At 42.8% G+C, this 18562-nt stretch overlaps 1 protein-coding gene across 8 annotated transcripts in view; it reads right to left on the bottom strand.

The window, feature by feature from the left end:
* Nucleotides 1-18562, bottom strand: part of ATP6V0A1 (ATPase H+ transporting V0 subunit a1) — a 51579-nt gene that overhangs the window by 9575 nt on the left and 23442 nt on the right. For 3 of the 8 annotated variants that reach the window (XM_019747623.2, XM_019747625.2, XM_074320262.1), the window contains exons 10-20: nucleotides 16415-16627; nucleotides 14412-14562; nucleotides 13412-13551; nucleotides 12949-13106; nucleotides 12395-12485; nucleotides 10212-10330; nucleotides 9446-9659; nucleotides 8964-9071; nucleotides 8036-8110; nucleotides 4126-4233; nucleotides 3143-3160 (exon numbers count right to left, since the gene is read on the bottom strand). In XM_019747623.2, coding sequence (XP_019603182.1) covers nucleotides 3143-3160; nucleotides 4126-4233; nucleotides 8036-8110; nucleotides 8964-9071; nucleotides 9446-9659; nucleotides 10212-10330; nucleotides 12395-12485; nucleotides 12949-13106; nucleotides 13412-13551; nucleotides 14412-14562; nucleotides 16415-16627 — 1395 coding nt within the window. The remainder of the gene's footprint in view (nucleotides 1-3142; nucleotides 3161-4125; nucleotides 4234-8035; nucleotides 8111-8963; nucleotides 9072-9445; nucleotides 9660-10211; nucleotides 10331-12394; nucleotides 12486-12948; nucleotides 13107-13411; nucleotides 13552-14411; nucleotides 14563-16414; nucleotides 16628-18562) is intronic. The other 5 variants (XM_019747628.2, XM_019747626.2, XM_019747629.2 and 2 more) reach the window with 3 other exon arrangements.

Here is an 18562-nt window from a genome sequence, read left to right as displayed (position 1 = left end):
CAGTCCCTCACAGCATTTTTATTCCACCTCCAGTCTCTCTTATTAAAAAAGAATGGAGAGGAGGGAGGCAGCTTCTCTGCCAGGCATTACCCTTACTTTCTTCCTCCTGTTCTTCATTCCCAACGTCCTGCTTTGTACCGTTGGGCAAGTCTTCTGATCCATTTAATGGGGGAACGTAACAGGATGAGAATTAAGGAACTCTGTCACTCGGATCGCTGATGAATCAGCTACGATTGGCAATGGATCGCTGCAGACTCTGTCTCCATTCTCCACTCCGCTTCCTCACCGCCCAAGCACTCTCCACCTGCTTCGCCCTGGCTTCTACCCTCTCTGCTCCACAAACTGGCCCTCTTGGCCCCCTCACCCTTACCTCCCAGTCATGAGGTCTTATGTTCTGTGTCCTGACTGAACCTGTGGTCACTGTCACCTCCCCTCGGTTTCCCTCCTACCTCTCTGGATGTGCCTTCTCAGTCTCCATCTTGGTTCTTCCTTAAATGCCACAGTTCCAGCCTCTGCCCTGACATCTTCCCTGTAGCACTGCCACTCAGGGCTCCAGCAGCCACCCCGATGGAGACGCCCAAATGGACACCTCCATTTCCACGTTGCCCATTCCCAACTAGCTGTGCTCCGTCTCCACCTGGGGCACCACAGACACCACCCAAACTAATTAATTGCTGTCCTCTGACCCCACCAAGACCTACTCCTATTCCATGTCCCATGTCTAACAAAGTGTCACTACTAGTGCTCCCAGCACCCAAGCCTGGCAGTCAATCTCGAATCTTCACTCACTCTCACGGCCTACATTCAGGAAGGCACAGGGACCTGTAGCTTTTACTCCCTTGCCTCATGTTGGTCCCTTCCTTTCCAACTCCCCCTGCAAATAAATGTCTTTCCTCACTTCAGGCCTCCCTTCTTTTCTCACTCATTGCAGACTAGCTGATCTCCATGCCTCCCGACTGTGCCCCCTCACCAATCCAATACACCCTCTGCCCCCAGTAGGGTATTTCAGCAATGCACATGGACTGTTACTTCCAGCTTCACTGCCCTGATGACTCCCTGATGTCCAAACACTCTATGGCTCGTTTCTGCCAACCTCTAGTGTCACCTCTCACCAGTCCCCCAACTCCTGACTCTGAGCTTCGGCCAAGCTGAGTACTTGCTTATCCCCAAAATGTGATGGGCCTGCAGGCCTCTGTATCTTTATGACTATACATATACATAATGATGGTTCTACATGCCCCCTCCCTCCACAGAGACTCTTGACCACAGTAACTTAGTAGTAATTTCCTTAGGGAATCCTTTCCTGGTCTTCTCTTCGCCACCCGCAACTTAGTGTTGGTCAGATGCCCCCTTTTATGTGTTCCCATAGCATCCTGGGCACACCTTGATCACAGCATCTGTCACCCAGATTGTCTCCTCAACTTGTTTGGAAGTTCCTTGAAGGCAATGGCTATGTTTTTCTTCTCAGTTTCTGCAGCACTAAACAGAGTGCTTGAATGGATGGGTGGGATGAATGAATGACTGGATGGGTGAGTGGGATGAACGCACCTGGTGAGATGGCACAGTAGGGATCGGTGGCTCTGACCCTTGCTGAATGGTTACAGCCTTCAAAGATTTCCCAATCAACTGTCCTGGCCCTGGACTAAGTGCCCCCCCAGGGAGAGCGACTGCTGCTTCCCCTGGGCTGGAGCAACGACCTGCATGGGGCAAACAGGTTTTCACAGCCAAGCAAAATGGGGAAGTTCTAGAAGTGGGCTGGGCTTGGAAAAACAGATGTTTTGTTTGAAATCTTTACATAACTGTGACAGTTATCCAAATTTGGCTGTCGAGAACTAGACTGTATGTGTGCCTGATAAAGTGTTATGACTCCTTAGGAAGCTACAGGAAGCTGAACCTCTGAGGGAGCTGGGGACCCAGAGACTGGGGCAGCTGAATTGCAGTCCATCTTGTTTGGATGCCCAGCTCTCCTGGGACAGGACTACAAATGAGGACTGCTCTGACAATAACCATGGCATTGGCAGCTCAACTAGGAAGATGTTTAGAAAAGAGCAGGATTGTTGGAGGTGGTGGCACTGGGAGAGAGCTGAGCTCCTCACTAACATGGCCCCCCCACCCCGCCCCCAGCCCTTCCAGACAGCTCGGCCAGCGACTGTGCACAGGTGAGTGGTCCAGAGGGACCCAGAAGCTCCCGGATGCCAGCACAGGAGCCTCTCCAGCCTTCAGGAAGACTGAGCACCGTCTGTTTTTATACAGAATAGCAAAGATTTTCCCATTCCCATCCAAGTGCCCCCTTAGAGAGGACCAGGAAAGCCAGGAAAGGGAAGGGTTCATAGGTCTAGGTATTTTAGAGAGACGTTTTGGGGCAAGATGCAAACAGTGCAGCAAGGCCTTTCAAAAACCCAATTCCAAACTTGCACGTTGCTAAATGAATTATTCCTGAGCTCGAAGCCCTACTCCAGATGTGGCCTAAACATTTAGTCAACTTTCTTTCTACTCCGTTATTCTGTGTATGTGGCTGGTATAATACAAACTCCTTTCATGCAGATGGATTGTTCTTTCTGGGATACATCCGAGAGGCAAAGCCTCCTTTTGAAAGCTGTCTGCCTCCCACCTGGGTCACATGGAGGCAGAGCTGACCCCAAGCACGGGTCCAGCCATTTCACTTCAAGCACCGTCAAGCTGATGAGGGCAGCAGGAAGAGGCTGGCTGCATCTCAGGGAGGAAGGGGGAGCTTTTCTCTTAAGCATAGGAGCAGGGGACACGGCTGCTCCCAGTGGCAGAGTGACCATGACAAAACATTCCCGGAGAGGAAGGCAGAGGCCAGTGGGATTGAACCCCAAAGGGAGTCACTTCAAGAATGCCAACGCAGACATTACTTGTAGTTCCTTTCAAAGCCATTCTCAGAGGTATTAGATCAGCAAAGTTAATGAAACAGAGACAGAAGTGACCGACATGGGAAGCAGTTAATGGAGATGAGATTTTTCAGACATGGGTTCACGAACTGGTTGGAAATGGCCAGTGAGATGCAGGGTACACGAGTGTCATGTGCGGCCCCCGGATGCAGCAGGGTCAGCAGAGTGATCACAAGGATGGGAAGAGAGAGCCCCAGATAAACACGAAGGCAAAGCAGCTCGTTTCTTACCACTTCGTCCTCGGTAGGCTTGAAAACACAAAGTTACACTTAGTGGGAAGCCACGCCACACGCAAGGTCACGAGTCATGAACACAAGGCTATTGATTGCTTCTTAGGGAGGACTGTTAATGTTTAATGTGAAACGGGTCTAACACATTAGCGGCAGGCCTCCTCGGCACACACGGAAAGCAGATCAGCAGGATTTAGAGCAGTAAGACACATATTTGTAAAAGGCACCCCAACCCTTGCAATTTACTTTTAAAAAAAGTCATACACACAGTGGAAGTGGTCAGTCAGACTGAAAAGTCCAGTCACCTGGGTCCTCAACTCCTATCTTACTTGCTTTTAAAAAGAATATAATGAATAGATGAGATTCATAAGTTCAGTTCAGAGGCTCTGTGGTATGAGTGGGCAGGCAAGGAGACTGCGTTTTAAAAAATTGAGCTTGGAGGTAGTGGTGTAGGAAAAGTTTAGCTCGGCCTCACTACTTTTCGCTCTCTCTGTAAACAGCAGGCAGATGACACTTTTTAAAGGCTTAAATAAAATATCTGCAACAAGAGCACATCAGTGGGACAGGACTGCAAAAGCCCCAGTGGTTACAGTTCCAACTGGAACCACCCTTGGCAGGGGTAAGGGATGAGGATGTAGCCCTAAGCGAGCTGTGTTTCTCGTCATAAGAGCTGGGAAGCTGGGGCTTCCTCTGCCTCGGTACCCAAGAGAGCAGTTCGTGATTGAGATCTGCATGCAACTCAGAATTTAAGAAGTCAAACCACAGAACACAACTGCTGCAGGCTCTGCAGGCAGCCCCTGGAGTTTAGGGCAGGGCCCCACTGCAAAAAGCTGTGGTGCCCTAAGAGGTCCAGAAGGCAGGCTAATCATCAGGATTGGTATTTTCATTTTTCTAGGAGAAGACTGGAGTGAGGGCTCCTATGGACACAAGACTAGGGCTGACGTGAGGTGGAAGGAAAGGAAGCCCACACCGCTGGATCTTACCTCTTCTGCATCTTCTGAATGGGTGGAGAGCTGGTCATGCTGAATAATCTCAGCATCCTCCTCTGTTGGTCCGTTGCCCACCCTGATCCCACCAAAGTTGAGAGTTCCCTACACAGATGAACAGAAAGAGTAGAATTTGCCTGGGCTTTAATGTGACATTCTGTGAGGTGGGGAAGGGCGATGGTTAGTACATACAAACCTCAGAAAAACATATGTTCTAACAACAAAAACAAAACCCACTGATCAAACAGCTAAGTGAACACAAACCACTGTTCCAACCCCAACCACCACCACCCCGGCCCCAGCCCCAGCTATGTTTACACCTCATCCTGATCAGGGGAAATGTGCAGCCCTGCCAGCTGCACCAAGAGACGCCGACCTTGCCTTGGTCAATGCTAATTGAGAATCCTGCTAGAATGAAAAGCTTAATACAACAGACTTTCCTAACCAGTGTAGCTCTATCTGTGAAGCCATCGCTAGCCTAAGTTTTTCTGGGACTAAAGATTAGACTTTCTAAGAGGGAGGAGGGCCAAATGACATGGTGATTGTAACCGGTTTGATAAGCTTTCAACAGGAGCCCAAGAGTTCTAGCAACCTCTCCCAGAAATATACTGGGTCTCTCTCTGCTCAGGAACAAAGGACTTCATAGGCCAGGGAAGGAAAAAAGGCTTAATGTACATTAGCTCGTGGCTAGAGAATATGGAGTTAAAAAAAAGAAAACAAGATTCCTTTCCTTCAATGGAGGCTTCTGGAGTGTTAAAAACAACTCTTTCACAGGCATGTGGGCAGATGCTGATGGGGTGTTTTGTTTTTTTTCCTCACTTCCTAGGCATAGTTTTCAGTAGGGTCTCCAGAACCAGAATATCTAAGTCAACCTGATTTGGAAAAGCTTGGGATTACTGAGGCAAAAGGACTCTTTGGGTACAAAAAACAGGCAGAACTGGGATTAAGTCTGACAGACGCCAGTTAGTGCTAACCTGCCACAGAGTGAAAGGAGCTGAAGAAACAGCCCCTAGACCCACTGCATATGGTTTCTGTCCGAGGAGCCAAACAAGGTAAGAGCTGGAAGACTGTTCTCCTGCAAAACAGCCTTCTGGGCAAGCAGCGCCAACAGCGTGTAAACAGGTTTGGTCAACTGCCCTGGGGTCCCCACTCACACCTTCATTTTTTACCACTTACTGACCACCACTCCTCAGAGTTTGGGCAAATCCTCATGTCCTGGTTAGAGAATCAGCTCTATCAGAATCACCTCGAAAGCTACATTTCCTTAAATAGAGATTCCCGAATACTACCCCCAGGAAGAATGAATTTGGTAGGTCTGGGGTGGGGCCTAGGAAACCTGTGTTTAAAAAAAACATTTCCCCAAGTACAAACTGTACAATCATTTTGATTGTCTATCAGAATTGAAAACGCACGCACACACACACAAAATGCATGCACCCTTTGAGACTCAGCAATCCCACCCACTGCTGAGAACTTGCTTATGAAATTTTATCAAGATACATGGAAAAGGATGTTCCCTGCACTGTTATCTGTAATAGCAAAGAACTGGAAACAACTAACACATTCATCAGGAAGAGAGTGATTACATAATTGTAGCACATCCAACAGAATGGTCTACGGAATGCTAGGCAACTATAAAAAAGAGTATCACTATGAAACAATCTCTAAGATATACTAAATTTTTAAAAATCTAATAAAGCAAGGGGCAGAAGAGTGCTATAATTTAAACATAATTCCTAATGTGTTTCAAATATATATTTCAAATATACATAGTCCATACATACACTTATATTAATAGTGACACATATGCTGACATATGCACAGAAACAATTTTAGGCAAAATTCTGTTACTCTTGATGAGGAGAAGGGTATCAGGGATAGGGAGGCTTTCACTTTCAGTATTATTTGCATTTAAAAACATTTTATGAGTTTATTTGACAACATCTGCTGAGGAGCAAGATTTCAAATGCTCCTTTATTTCATTTTCTAACCAAGTACACCTACTGCTTTAATTTTATTTTTTAATGTCAGTAGGGAATTGTCTTGGTCATGGAGTATGCGCCATCCTTATTTCCGCTTCCACTTATCTGTTTTGTTTTAATACCCTAAGAAACAAATAGAAAGTTCATCAGGTGATTCTGATGTGTAGGTAGATTCAGGAACCGCTAAAGCCCTGGGCACCTCTAGATCATGCAAACATTACACCTGACCACCCTCAAAAGGTACACTGAAAGGGCAACAGGGGGCATGGATGACAGGAGAGGCCTCCAGCATATCCTGCGATGGCTTAGAGGAGAAGAGGCGGGCTTCGGGTTTCAAGGCTCCTAAAGCAGAAGGCCTCTTCTGATTTCCCCAACCAGAAGATAAAATGACGGGCAAACAGGTTAAACTTCCAGCTGGACACTGACGACTGTCCTCTCAGAATATAGGGAATGAGAGTTATAGGAAAGGGGATGAGACACACACATCAGCAGAAAAAAGAAAAGAAAAATTAAACTGTGATACACGGTTTACAGACAACCAAGAGGACACAGAACAGAACAAAAACAAATCAGTGTTCAGAGCCTCAGCCCTTTGGAGTCAAGAATCCAGGGCCCTTATAAAAGAATTATCATCCTGATGCCTTCAGGCTGCTCTCCAGATGTTTGGCTGAAAAAAACCAGTGGGCTAAGAAGACCCTATGAATGTGCAGGTTTCCAGACTGGGGACTTTTTAACTTGAATAGAATCAAAGACGAGGATGCCAGATTTAAAAGCATCAAGATTGACACATGAGAAACACATCTTAAATATACCAAGACTAGCAGAATGAAGAGCAATACATGGAAAGGATGTCAATAAATGGATAGTATGTGCTTTAAGGGATTTTTTAAAAAAATTTTCATAGGAAAGGAGAAAGTAAAGTCTTACTTGAAAATAATTTTGAGCGGCAACATTAAAATATCTTCTGATCCAAAATACCAGCCCTTTTAGACTAGTTCTAAAAGGATGACTATAGTAGTTTTCTAAGTTTAAAATGATCAGAAATACCTAATGAAGGAAATGGTTATCCATTTAAATATTTTGTTCTCTTTTAAAGGAGTCTGATGCTGCTAGAACACAGCAGTACATGAGAATCACTAAGGTGAGACTTAAAAATCTTATAGATTTATTACCTAGAATAGATTGGACTATTTTGTTATTAGGGCACTGTAAGATTTTGGTTAAGAGATGTTTTTAAAGACAAATATTGAAATGCTTAACACCCAAAGTGCTGATACTGAATCATGAATTAGTACTTGAAGAAGGAAAGATCAAAGCAGAAGATGAGTTTGGTTATTACATCAGATGTACAGTATACACAAGACACACGGCAGAGTGGAGGTCTCACTGGAACAGCTAAGGACATGAGGGCTTTTCAGTCTCTCACGAAAAAGTAGCCATGTATAAGCTTCCACTGGAAAGAGAGTAAGTCACAGCTAAAATGGAACAAATGTCCAAGCACCAATCTGAAGCAGAACTTTTAACGTGTTGGGAAATAATTCAAGAATCACAGAGTTGTTCTTACTCCATGCTGAAAAATCATCCACTACATGGTCACAAAATACAGACACAAAAGTGGATGAGTCCTGCCATCTTGGATGAAGATGATGGGACTTGGAGAGGGTACAACAGCCACTCTGCTTCCATAAACATGACTGTACTTACATATTTGAACAGAAACTTAGTAGACCAATGGCAAAGATGGTATCAGAATCTACTCATAGGAGGTGGAAATCTTTTCTGTCATCTTCTGAATGAGTAACAAGGACATATTTCCCAAGAGCACACATGTCCCACGCTCTCAATATAGTTAAGAAGAATTCTGCTGCACTGTTTGCCACCTCTTTAAACAACATGTGATGGTTTGTTGGTTTCAGTTCACTCACTGTTGCAGCCGCTGCTGCCTCTATTCCCTGTTGGCTCGGGGTTGGGCTGACTGGGGCCTCCACAGGTTGCCCTTCCTGATAGTGAATGGAAGAAAAGAGGAAGGGAGAAGGAAACAAAGAGGGAGGGAGTGAAGGGGGAAACGAATGGAGGGCACATGGACGGATGAAGATGGTCAGAAAAGGGAGAAGGAGGGTCTGGTAACTCAGCTGCTCTCTAACAGGAGTAACAATCTAACAGCCGTATGAGAGTCATGCAAAAAGATCTTTTGGGTTTTACCAGGCAGTGTAATAAATAACCATTATTGCATAGCCAGAAATGAACATTTGGCAACTGTGTGTGTGTGTGTGTGTGTGTGTGTGTGTGTGTGTGTGTGTGTGTTTAGAACTCATACACACACACATTAAGTAAACACAAGCATGTATGCTGTTTTTGAAAAAGAAAAAAAACAACATGCTTCAAACCCAATCTTTGCTCCGGATGTTTTGGTTGGTGAAAGTATCACGGTTTTATTTTAAAAGAAAATGTCTCAGCGCCAGCCCTGTGGTTGCCCAGGCAAACCACATGAGTGGGCTCAGCCAGCTGCAGCTCTTGCAGCCTTGCTTTGGCTGATGCTGCATCTAGACAGGCCCAGACCTGGATTTTGCTGAGCACAGTGTGAGCAAATCATGACCAGGAAAGGTAAAAACTTATGACTTATTCTCTATACCCGAGCTAGCCAAAGCGGAATCCAGATGTCCGAGCAGCAAAAACATGTTTTTTTCTACTTCAGCAGGTCCAGTGCTTACGTTGAGATATGACACAAATGCATTTTAAGAGTATATAGACTTATGCACAATTCATTAGGTCCAATGAGGAATTGCCTTGATCTTAAAAAAAAAATTTAAAAAAATAAAATCTAGTAACTTTCAACAACGGAAATACACCCACCAAATGCTTCCTCCTCAAATACTGATGGCGAAGGACCAGAGGTTTAAATAGCAGCATCCACGGTACACACAGTAGGGCAACCACTACCAGGAAACACTGAATTCCTTTCTGCAAATAAGGACAAGGCACATCACATTTAATCAAACATGCACTTTCCAACTTCAGCACAAATTTCCCTCCAAATGGTACTTTCTTACTGATCTGTGAATAATGCTACTCAGTTCCTCAAAAACATCAGATGTCATGGCAAAGCCCAGGAACTGTCCCATAGGAGCGAGTTATTATTCTACCCTTTCTGGACAAGGAAATTACAGAAGACCCTCCCAAGTAAGAAGAATGGACTGAATTCAGATCTGGATGTATGGTCTGAAAACTAAATATTACAGAAATGGATTTTTAAAGGTTTTTTTAGGGTCATAGAAATAACTAACTTTCTGACCTAGGGGAACCACCTAACACAGTCCACTTCTGGGTTGACGCACCTGTCCAGAATACAGCATCGAATTAGAGTCTGGGTAGGAAAAGAGGAACATGTTTATGAAATGGATCAGAAGGCTTGGCGCTTTTTTAGATGTATGAGCATCATAGGCTGTCCACTTGTAAAAAATAAGGATAACCAAGTAGCCAAACAAAGAGGTCATGAAGATTATTTCAGGAATAAATCCAAAGTAGATATTCAGGGGCTTCTTGAAATAGCTAAAAAGGAAGAAAGGAAAAATGTCAAAGGTGACTAGACCCAGGGTCACCCCTACACCAAGTGGGGTGCTTACTAGATTTTCTCCTAACACTCCCTCAATTCTGTCCTTATCACTTTAAGAAGCAACAGCCAGAGCACTGGAGGCACAGAGACAAGCAGGATTAACCATGACTTTCAAACGTTTGGACCTTGAACAGCTCCAGTACCATCCCCAGCATTCTCCCATGAGAACGAGATTGGAAAATCTAGTATATTCTGAGACCAAAGTTCATAATTTTATGTGCGTTACACATCAAGGTAAAAAAAACCAATAATAACTCATTTTGATGAAAATGACACAAGGTTTTCTCAAAGATCTTTACTACAAGTATAAATTGTTAAGGGACTAATATTAAGTAAGCCTCATTTAAGAACATGCAACCTGTTTATAAAAGCACTTAACACAGAAGGGTTCGGAGTTACTAATCCTTCCCCAAAGATGTCATGATTTCTTTAGGCAAGAGCATCATCTAAACTACATGCATTCTCATAACAGACACAGAGTGACTCACGTATGGTTGAGAAGGCTCAGGCTGACTCCAAACATCATGTGGATAATGCCAAGGATAACGGACATCTTCATCTTAAAGGAGTTGAGGAAGGTCAGTTTATTGGTAGCAATGTTCCAAATCTGTCACAACCCAAGAAAACAAAAAGGTATTATAAAGAGGTCTCAAATGGAAAAATATTCACCTATTTAAGAAATGGGTTGTTTTTAATTATGGAAAATTCTAAACATAGACTTCAATAGTGAGAACAGTGTAACAAACTCCCACGTACCTATCACCCAGCTTCAACAGTTACATCCACTTACAACTCACAGTCAATCTTGTTTCATCACATCCCAACCCACTCCCAACCTCCATGTTATTTTGAAGCAAAGTCCAGATATCATACCATTTTACCTGTAAATATTTCAGTACAGATCTCTAAAAGGACTCATTTTTAAAACATGAGCACAATACTTGTTATCACACCCCAAAGCATTAACAATGGTTCTTTAATAGGATGAAATATACAGTCAGCATTCAAATTTCCCTAATTGTGTTCAATTTTTTTAAATAATTCATTTATTCAAATAAGGGTCCAGATAAGGTCTGTGCACTGGGATTGTTAATATAGCCCCTAAGTCTCTACTCTATTGGTTCTCCCTCCAGTTCTCCTTTTTTATTCCTTACAAAATGTTTGTTGAAGAAATTTGGTTGGTTGGTTATCTTATAGATGCTCCCACAATCTGTTTTGCTGATTGCGTCCCTGTGGTGCTGTCATTCCATCTACTCATAAACATTAATTTCCTTAAGCTTTGTCCCCTAAGGCCCGGGCGCCTGTAATATTTTCCAGACAGTTTTTCTGCCTCCACTTGGCCATCAGGTTACGTTTCTTAACTCATGACTCTGATGCAGTCAGTTCCCTGTGCCAAAACCAACCCTGACCCCCTGTCATCCCTAGGCTGAAGTGTAAACTCTGTAGACTGATAAGCCAGATCTCCAGACTCTTTCTGAACTGACCTCTTCATGAAGAGCTCATCCTCAGAGACCTCCAACCTGAAAACTTATGACTGGTTCGCTCTTCTAACCCCAGTCTCACCTGAAAATCAGCTCTACAACTCCAACTGCCTGACAGACATTTATACCTGGGAGTCCCACAGGCACTTCAAACTCCATATCTACCCTGTAATCAAATAAAATGTCTGCCAGGAAAACTGTAACTACAGATCATTATATAAATGTAAGATAATATTTTTACTAGACTCTAAACTACTTGAGGGCAGGAGCTATGTCTTAAAATTCTGTGTTTCACCCAACAGGACACTGTGCGTTGGAGACAATAAGGATTCAATAAACATTTGTTAAATAAATGCATATATAAAATGTTATTAAACCTCTCCAAACCTCAGTTTCCTTATCTGTACAATAGGAACAGCATTACCTACCTGATAGACTTGTGTGAGGATAAATCAGATATCCTGAGGACTCAGTACAGTGCCTGGTCCACAGTAAGCATTTCAGTAACACTAGCTTCGATCACAATTAAAATAATTAACTTTCATCTCTATGCTTTTGCACACATTTCTCACCTATACCAATCTGAGATATTTTTTAAAGGCGAGATTAATTCCCATTTTTTATAAGAAACCTTAATCTTTCTGGCCCATAATGATCTGTTTTTCCTCTGGAATTTTGTAATCCTTACTGTCTAAAGCTTATTCTGAAATTCCCCCCAAACGCTTTTTAAATTATCAATACAAAAGATTTGATCACACTTTATCTGCCTAAATATTTGGGGAAAAAAACCAATTAAATTCTCTGATACGTCTTGTAAGTATATAAAGAATGGAAATCTAAACCCAAAGGAAAAAAGCTATTTCTGCTTTGTTAAAACAAACAAAAAATAAAAACCAAACTAAGTTAAATAAAATAAATTAAAGTGGGAAGGAGTCTTGAAAATCAGTCTTCCTAGAGTCAGTATTATTAGCTACCTCTGAAATAAGCAGCTCAGGAAAAATTATTTGGCTCCCTAAGAAACCTGGGTCTTTTATGGCTGTGAAGTATACTGGACAGATAGATACACCAAGGTTTTCCAAAAGTATGTCCACTAAAAACCAAACAACTATTTATTTTCACTTTAATTCTCTCACTTCAAAGTCACAGTCTAAACTTTTAGTATCAGACATATAGGAAAGAAGTGCTCTTACTGGATCGATGCCAAAAGGGTATGGTCCACCAAAAACGCCAGGGACAGCTGGGTTCAACTGGAGCACAGGGTTCCCATGAAGTGTCTCCTCCCTACCATGTTAGGAGAAAAGTTGCATTTATTTTTTATCAACAGAGAGGAACTACTGGGGTCCAGAAACTGATCCCCAAAAGAGACAACTACAGCTATCTCGTCTCTTCAGTAAAAGAGGAGGGACAAGTATCTGAGGTGAGAGGGGAATGGAGATTAAACAAACAAACAAAAATAAGAAAAATTAAACACACGTATACAACCGGGAAGGGAATTTGGGCAATCTGCTTTTAATTCACGGACCGAATCAATGTGCCTAATTTACAGTTTCAGTTCCTGATACTGCTGAACAAATCACAAAGTACTTCCCAAGCGGGAGCATAAGTAAGAGGAGACACTGTATCCTTCTCAAACACAGATACTGTCAGCCACCTCCTAAGAAGTTTTAGTTTACAGCCTGTCTGGAAAATCAGAGCTGAATATGAAAGGAATAAGCTTTGACTTTTAGCTTCTTTTGCAACTTACGTCCAATTATATATAGTGAACATCGGCCGTACGCTCCAGGATGACCCAAAGATATTAAGAGACTTGGAAAAGCAATCATTGTAGATGAGGCCAGTGTAGATGGAGAACACACCCATCAGAAGGATGATGTACCGGCCGCTGAACACAGTGCTAAACATCTGGGAACCAGAAGAAAGAAGTCAATGAAATGTACACGCTGGAGGTCATACTGTGACTCTGTGACTTAGAATATGCTAGACCTTTCCTCACCCACCACTTTACTTCATCATGAGCCAGAGAGCTTGAAGTATGAAGCAAAATACAATGCTAACAAGAAATTCCCTTTCATAGGCCTCTTTAGTATTAAAATGAACGTAACTTCTCTATAAATGTATGGATAAAACACTTCCAGATGATATTTTTTATAATGAACACTTAGAAATTATAAAGTGTCAGTCGAATGCAGATGTAACTTAAACATTACCTCATTCTCATTCTTCTGGGAGAGGATCCGGCTCTCCCGTAAGACCATCCATACAGCGAAAAGGGTCATCAAAATTCCATGGCCAAAGTCCCCAAACATCACAGCAAACAGGAAAGGGAAAGTGATGATGGTATACGGAGCTATAAAGAAACCAAAGGCTATCAGGTGGGTACTAGACTTATCGGGGTGATCATTTCCTAAGTTACATAAATGTCTAATCATTATGTTGTACACCTGAAAGTAATATAATAGTGTATGTCAACTGTAATTGAAAAATTAAGAAAAAGAAACTCAAGGAGGAAGAAGACAAAGTACAGAAAACCATAACAACTCCTAACATGTCACATGACTATCCATACTCTACGATCAACATGAGGTGGCTTATTCCCACACCGCTGGACAGATGGACTACCAGGGAAAATCTTCCCTGGAAGGACCAGCACAGCCTCACGAAGCAGCTCAGATGGCATCTGAGCTCCTGCTAGCATTTGAAACACAGAAAGTGAAAGTTTTATTTCTAGCTTTGGCAACAGTGTGGTTTGTTCTTTGATTCCTTTTTTCTAACCCCTGGGACACTGCTCCTGAGGCAGACCAGCTTTCTCCTCTTGTGCGACAACCCTTTCCCAGCTGAATGCAGTTAACCAGATAAGTGGGAGAAAGCCCAGCTGAAAATGAATTCTCTGACTCCTGACTTAATAATTAACTCTCCAAACAGAGGAGAAATCTTCCTTGTGCCTAAAATGGTCAATAATTGCTATACTTTCTCTGTTTAACCTAGAACAGGGAAGCCATTTTAAAATGTCAGCTATTTTTGTAAAAAACTTTTTGCTTAAAGCAGTTTCTGCAAATGGCATGCTCAAGAGAGCCAGGTATTTTACAGCTGTCAGGGCACAGAGAAGAATCCAATCCACTAACAATCCAATAGCATTTAAAGTGAGGCATTAAAAGATAACAAACAAAAAGGAAAACCTCTAAAGGGAAATGATTCAAGCTTTTTTACCTGGATTTATCTCTCGGTAAGTTCCAATCCCGTACGCATCTACTATGTTCTGAAAGCCGTATGTGAACTTATTGGTTTTGTTATAGGTTGGGGGAGTCTGGTTTGTCTGCATCCTGTTCAAGATGGAGGGTACGGTGGAACCACTGTGTTCCTGGGAAACAAGAAGCGCATGTACCAACATTAGGTCATCCTCCTGGAGGTGGTTACACAGATGTACGTATTTATCAAAACCCATAGAACTGTACACATAAAATGTGTGCATTTTCTTTTATGTGAAATTGTATCTCAATCTTTCTCAGTGGTTGGGGAAACTGAAACTAGGTATAAAATTTACAATGAAAGATTTAAATTAAGTCTTGGGAAGAATATCCTTCCTGTGAAAAAAAATTTAATTCTAAAATGTGGAACCAAAGAAAACATGAAAGCTCTTTCTCTGGAGGCATCTGCACCTGCCTTTCTGAGAGCATCGCTGTTCTTTCCTTCATTTATGGAGAAAGCAAAGTATATTCTCTGACTCTCCTCCTTCACCACCTAAACTCCCTAATCTCCCGCAGTCTAGCTGAGTATGCTTATTCAAAGTGGCTGGCTCATCACCAGATCCAAAGGTCTTTTCTCCCACATGCAATCCACTGACTCTGGAAATCTTCCTCTTAGGTATAAATCTTTATTCCTTAGGCATGCACTGACCATGCCTTTTCTGTCTCTTTACTGGCTTTTCCTCTCTGCCTATCCCTAAACACAGCAGGGCCCCTAAGGTCCTATCTTAGGTTCCTTATTTTCTCTTTTGGAGAACCTGTCCCATTACCTGCTTGATATTTCCATGTGGATTTCTATCTAGCCCCTTGATGTGACTGAAACTGAACTTACCATCTTTCCCCTATCAATATGTTTTTCTTGCTGAACTTTTACTTCCATTAACAGAACCATTATTCTACCGGCCACCCAGCTTTAATGCCTCAGAAACATTTAAATTTTTTCTCCTTGTTTTTCTCCTGCATGTTGCTAGAAATCACGTATACCTATTGATTCTTCCTAAAGAATGTCTCACAAATTCATCATTATTTTCTTTTCCTGTTGTCAAATCTTACCCTAGGGGTCCTTATAACTTACTATTCTATGTTTACAATAACTTCTTAACTGATTCCCCACGTGTAGACTCTCTCTATACCCCAGTCCAACGTGGATACTATCAACAGATTACTCCTTTAAAACTCTGCTTTGATCACGTCCTTTCACTGCTAAATAACTTCCAATGTCTCTCTGCTCCCTCTGGAATAAAATTTAAACCCTCTAACCTGGTATTTAGAAACCTTTCACAGGTAGGTTACAATCTCCCTAATGAGGTTTACCTCTTACTCTTTTGGCTCACCTATTATAATTCCTGTTCTTGCCCAACCACGCATGGTTGTACTATACTTCCTGCCTTTGTCCATATCGTTTTCTTCTCATCATTGCTGGTCAACATCTTAGCCATTCTTCAAAGCTCCAGTGCCACCTTCTTCTTGCAGCTCGTCTGATCATCTTAATTGGAAAAGCTAGCACCCTCTCTCTACACACATAAGCCACTCTTAGCACAGAGGGCCTCGTATGTTTGCATGTCAGCCTCTCCAAGTAAATTGTAAGATACTTTAGGGCTTATTTTTTCCATCTCTGCCTAGCTCAGTGCCTTGAACAGAGCAGTAGCGATAACTACAAGACAGGCCTGCCAGGCTCCTACTGCAGAAGAGCCTAACGGACACAGTGGATCAGGAAATTGACATTCTGGTCATGAGCTACCCTGGAGAGACATGGGTATACGGTCAAGTCATTTGATCTTTTTTGAACTGCAGTTTCCACATTGGGAAAATAAGGACAGATGCATGAAATGTATTGTCAGGATACAAGATGAGTATATTAAACAACTCTGAAAGTACAAATGCCATAAAAATGTTAATTAACGTTACTGTTGATGGGAACCTCTTTTCCTGGCTGTAGGCTGCACTGCCAGCTGCAGGAGTACTCACCGTGCCCCTTCTGAGTGCAAACTGGATGGAGTCAAGGTCAGTGACAGGGCACCAGACCTCTGCAATCAGGCACTTCTGGGTCACGTCTATGTTGCACAGGTTCAGAGTGTGGTAGATGGCCTTCATCTTCCGCACTTTGATGAACCAGACGCGGATGTTCTTAGCAGCTGCCTGCAGAACCCTCTGGCGGTGATCCTCAGTTTGATTCAGAACCTGTGGGAGAGAAAGGAACAAGGGAGGGATACTTCTAACACCAATCTTAGATCTCAGGAAATGAAGGGCAAAGAGGCAAAGCTTTCTGAGAGGGGCTACTGGGGATCTGTTTTTTCTTCCTCTAACTAGAATGGCTTTTCTTTATACTTTTTTTTGGCCAAATTATAAGAAATTTAGAGTTCTAGTTATTAACATTCATTTTTGTTTAGCTTCAAGCACAAGAGAAACCTGAGAAAATGTTTTTTAGCTCTTCTCTATATATTTAACCTTACCACCAAATCCACGTACACCAGATCACTGGCTTTTTACTTGGATCATTAAAGAGCGATGACTTTGTATGTGTGGCCTGTAAGTCAGACGCAAGGAAGTCAGCATCCCAGGCCCAGGTGTTGACAAAGTAACACAGCCATACTTAAGAACAGAAGCTGCAGAATGCCCTGAACATAAGCCAGCAGCAGGGTACGGTGGGAAAGCGGCAGTGCTGAACACCAGGGTCTGCCTGGGCCAAGAGGGACCCCACACAGGAGACAGAAGACACTGGGTCAGGAAGATCCAGAGACTTTAGAGGGAGTTCGACTGCCACATACCACTGTCCTCATGGGGCAGACTAGGCTTTATCTTCCTGTCCGGCTTCTTGGGGGAAAAGTATTTCAGCGCTGATCCTTTGGAAACCAGTACAGGTTTCTCTCAGAGGAATCATCCTGCCAAGACTAGAATGGGAGGAAGGAGCAGGGACACTTTATATCCTACTGCCTTGTTTATTGCCAAATATTTAATATTTCAATAGCAGAAGAGGGACTAAGCCAAAATTGGGCAAGCAAACCCACCACACATACTTCTGCATGAAAATCTATCTTAAATCTCAACATTGCTTTGAAGAGGACAATGCTATATACTGACCATGCTAGCATAAGTCTTCATCATAGCTGGCTCTTTCAAATCAGTTAAGAAAAAAAGTAGTAAGTACTCCCCGAAAAACCATCTTGGGCAAGAGAAGGTGACTTCCACAGAGAGGTTAACAACAATAACAAAAAAAGCCAGGGCATGTTAGGGAAACTCTTAAATCACCTGAGAATAAAGGAACAAAGCTGCTTTCTCTTCTGGCTGTTGACAATTTCACAATTTCTATTAAAACTTCTGGAGGGATGCTAAATAAACTTACAAGCAATGTTCTATTTTCTCTTTCCCTGTACCCACTCCCACATCTCACTCCTTGGTATTTGATCCTTTTTTAAAGTTTTAGTTCATACAGCTGAGTTGCACATGCTCTTTAAAAATCTACCCATAATCCTGGGAGGGGCTAAGACAGTCCTAAAACCCACAATGTACGAATATGGCCTATCACCCACCAACAGTTTTCGTTAAACAGATAAGTGTATCTCAAAGGAGCCGACAATAGGCCATGCTGGTGGGTCACATACAATGAGGGTTGGAGGGAAAGATGAGGAAAGCAGTTGAAATGGGGATTACAACAGCTCTGACAATTTTGCCACCGCTGGAATGAAATGCCTTTGGGATTGGTATGTTTGTTAATGTTTCAAGGGGCAATCAGCACATTCTTTCCACAGGGAACAAAGCTCCACGGGCCACCTTTTTCCCTCCATGTACGGAGAAATCCTGACTCCTTTCTTAGAACCCTGTGACAACCATGGTGTGTGTCAACCACATCCACTGCTATTTGGTTAAAAGTCTAGCACAGTCTCTTCTTGGGTACAAGAGTCAGGTCGGGACTCTGGCTAGACTCTGGTTAAGATCCCAGGTGACCAGAAGGATCCACACCAAGCTAAGGGTGGCTGCCTCTGGAGGTAGGGTGTGTGTGAGAGCGCGGGCTGACTTTATACGTACTTCAGTATTATTTGGTGTGTTTTTTTCCTTAACTAAAGATACTTTTAAAATTTATTATAAAAAATATCTGACTCATGAGGAGGGGAATTA

This window comes from Rhinolophus sinicus, linkage group LG15, assembly GCF_036562045.2.
Source record: "Rhinolophus sinicus isolate RSC01 linkage group LG15, ASM3656204v1, whole genome shotgun sequence".
NCBI classification, from domain to species: Eukaryota; Metazoa; Chordata; class Mammalia; order Chiroptera; family Rhinolophidae; genus Rhinolophus; species Rhinolophus sinicus.
Note: the sequence above shows the minus strand (reverse complement) of the source record. Positions and strands in the feature narration are given on the sequence as shown.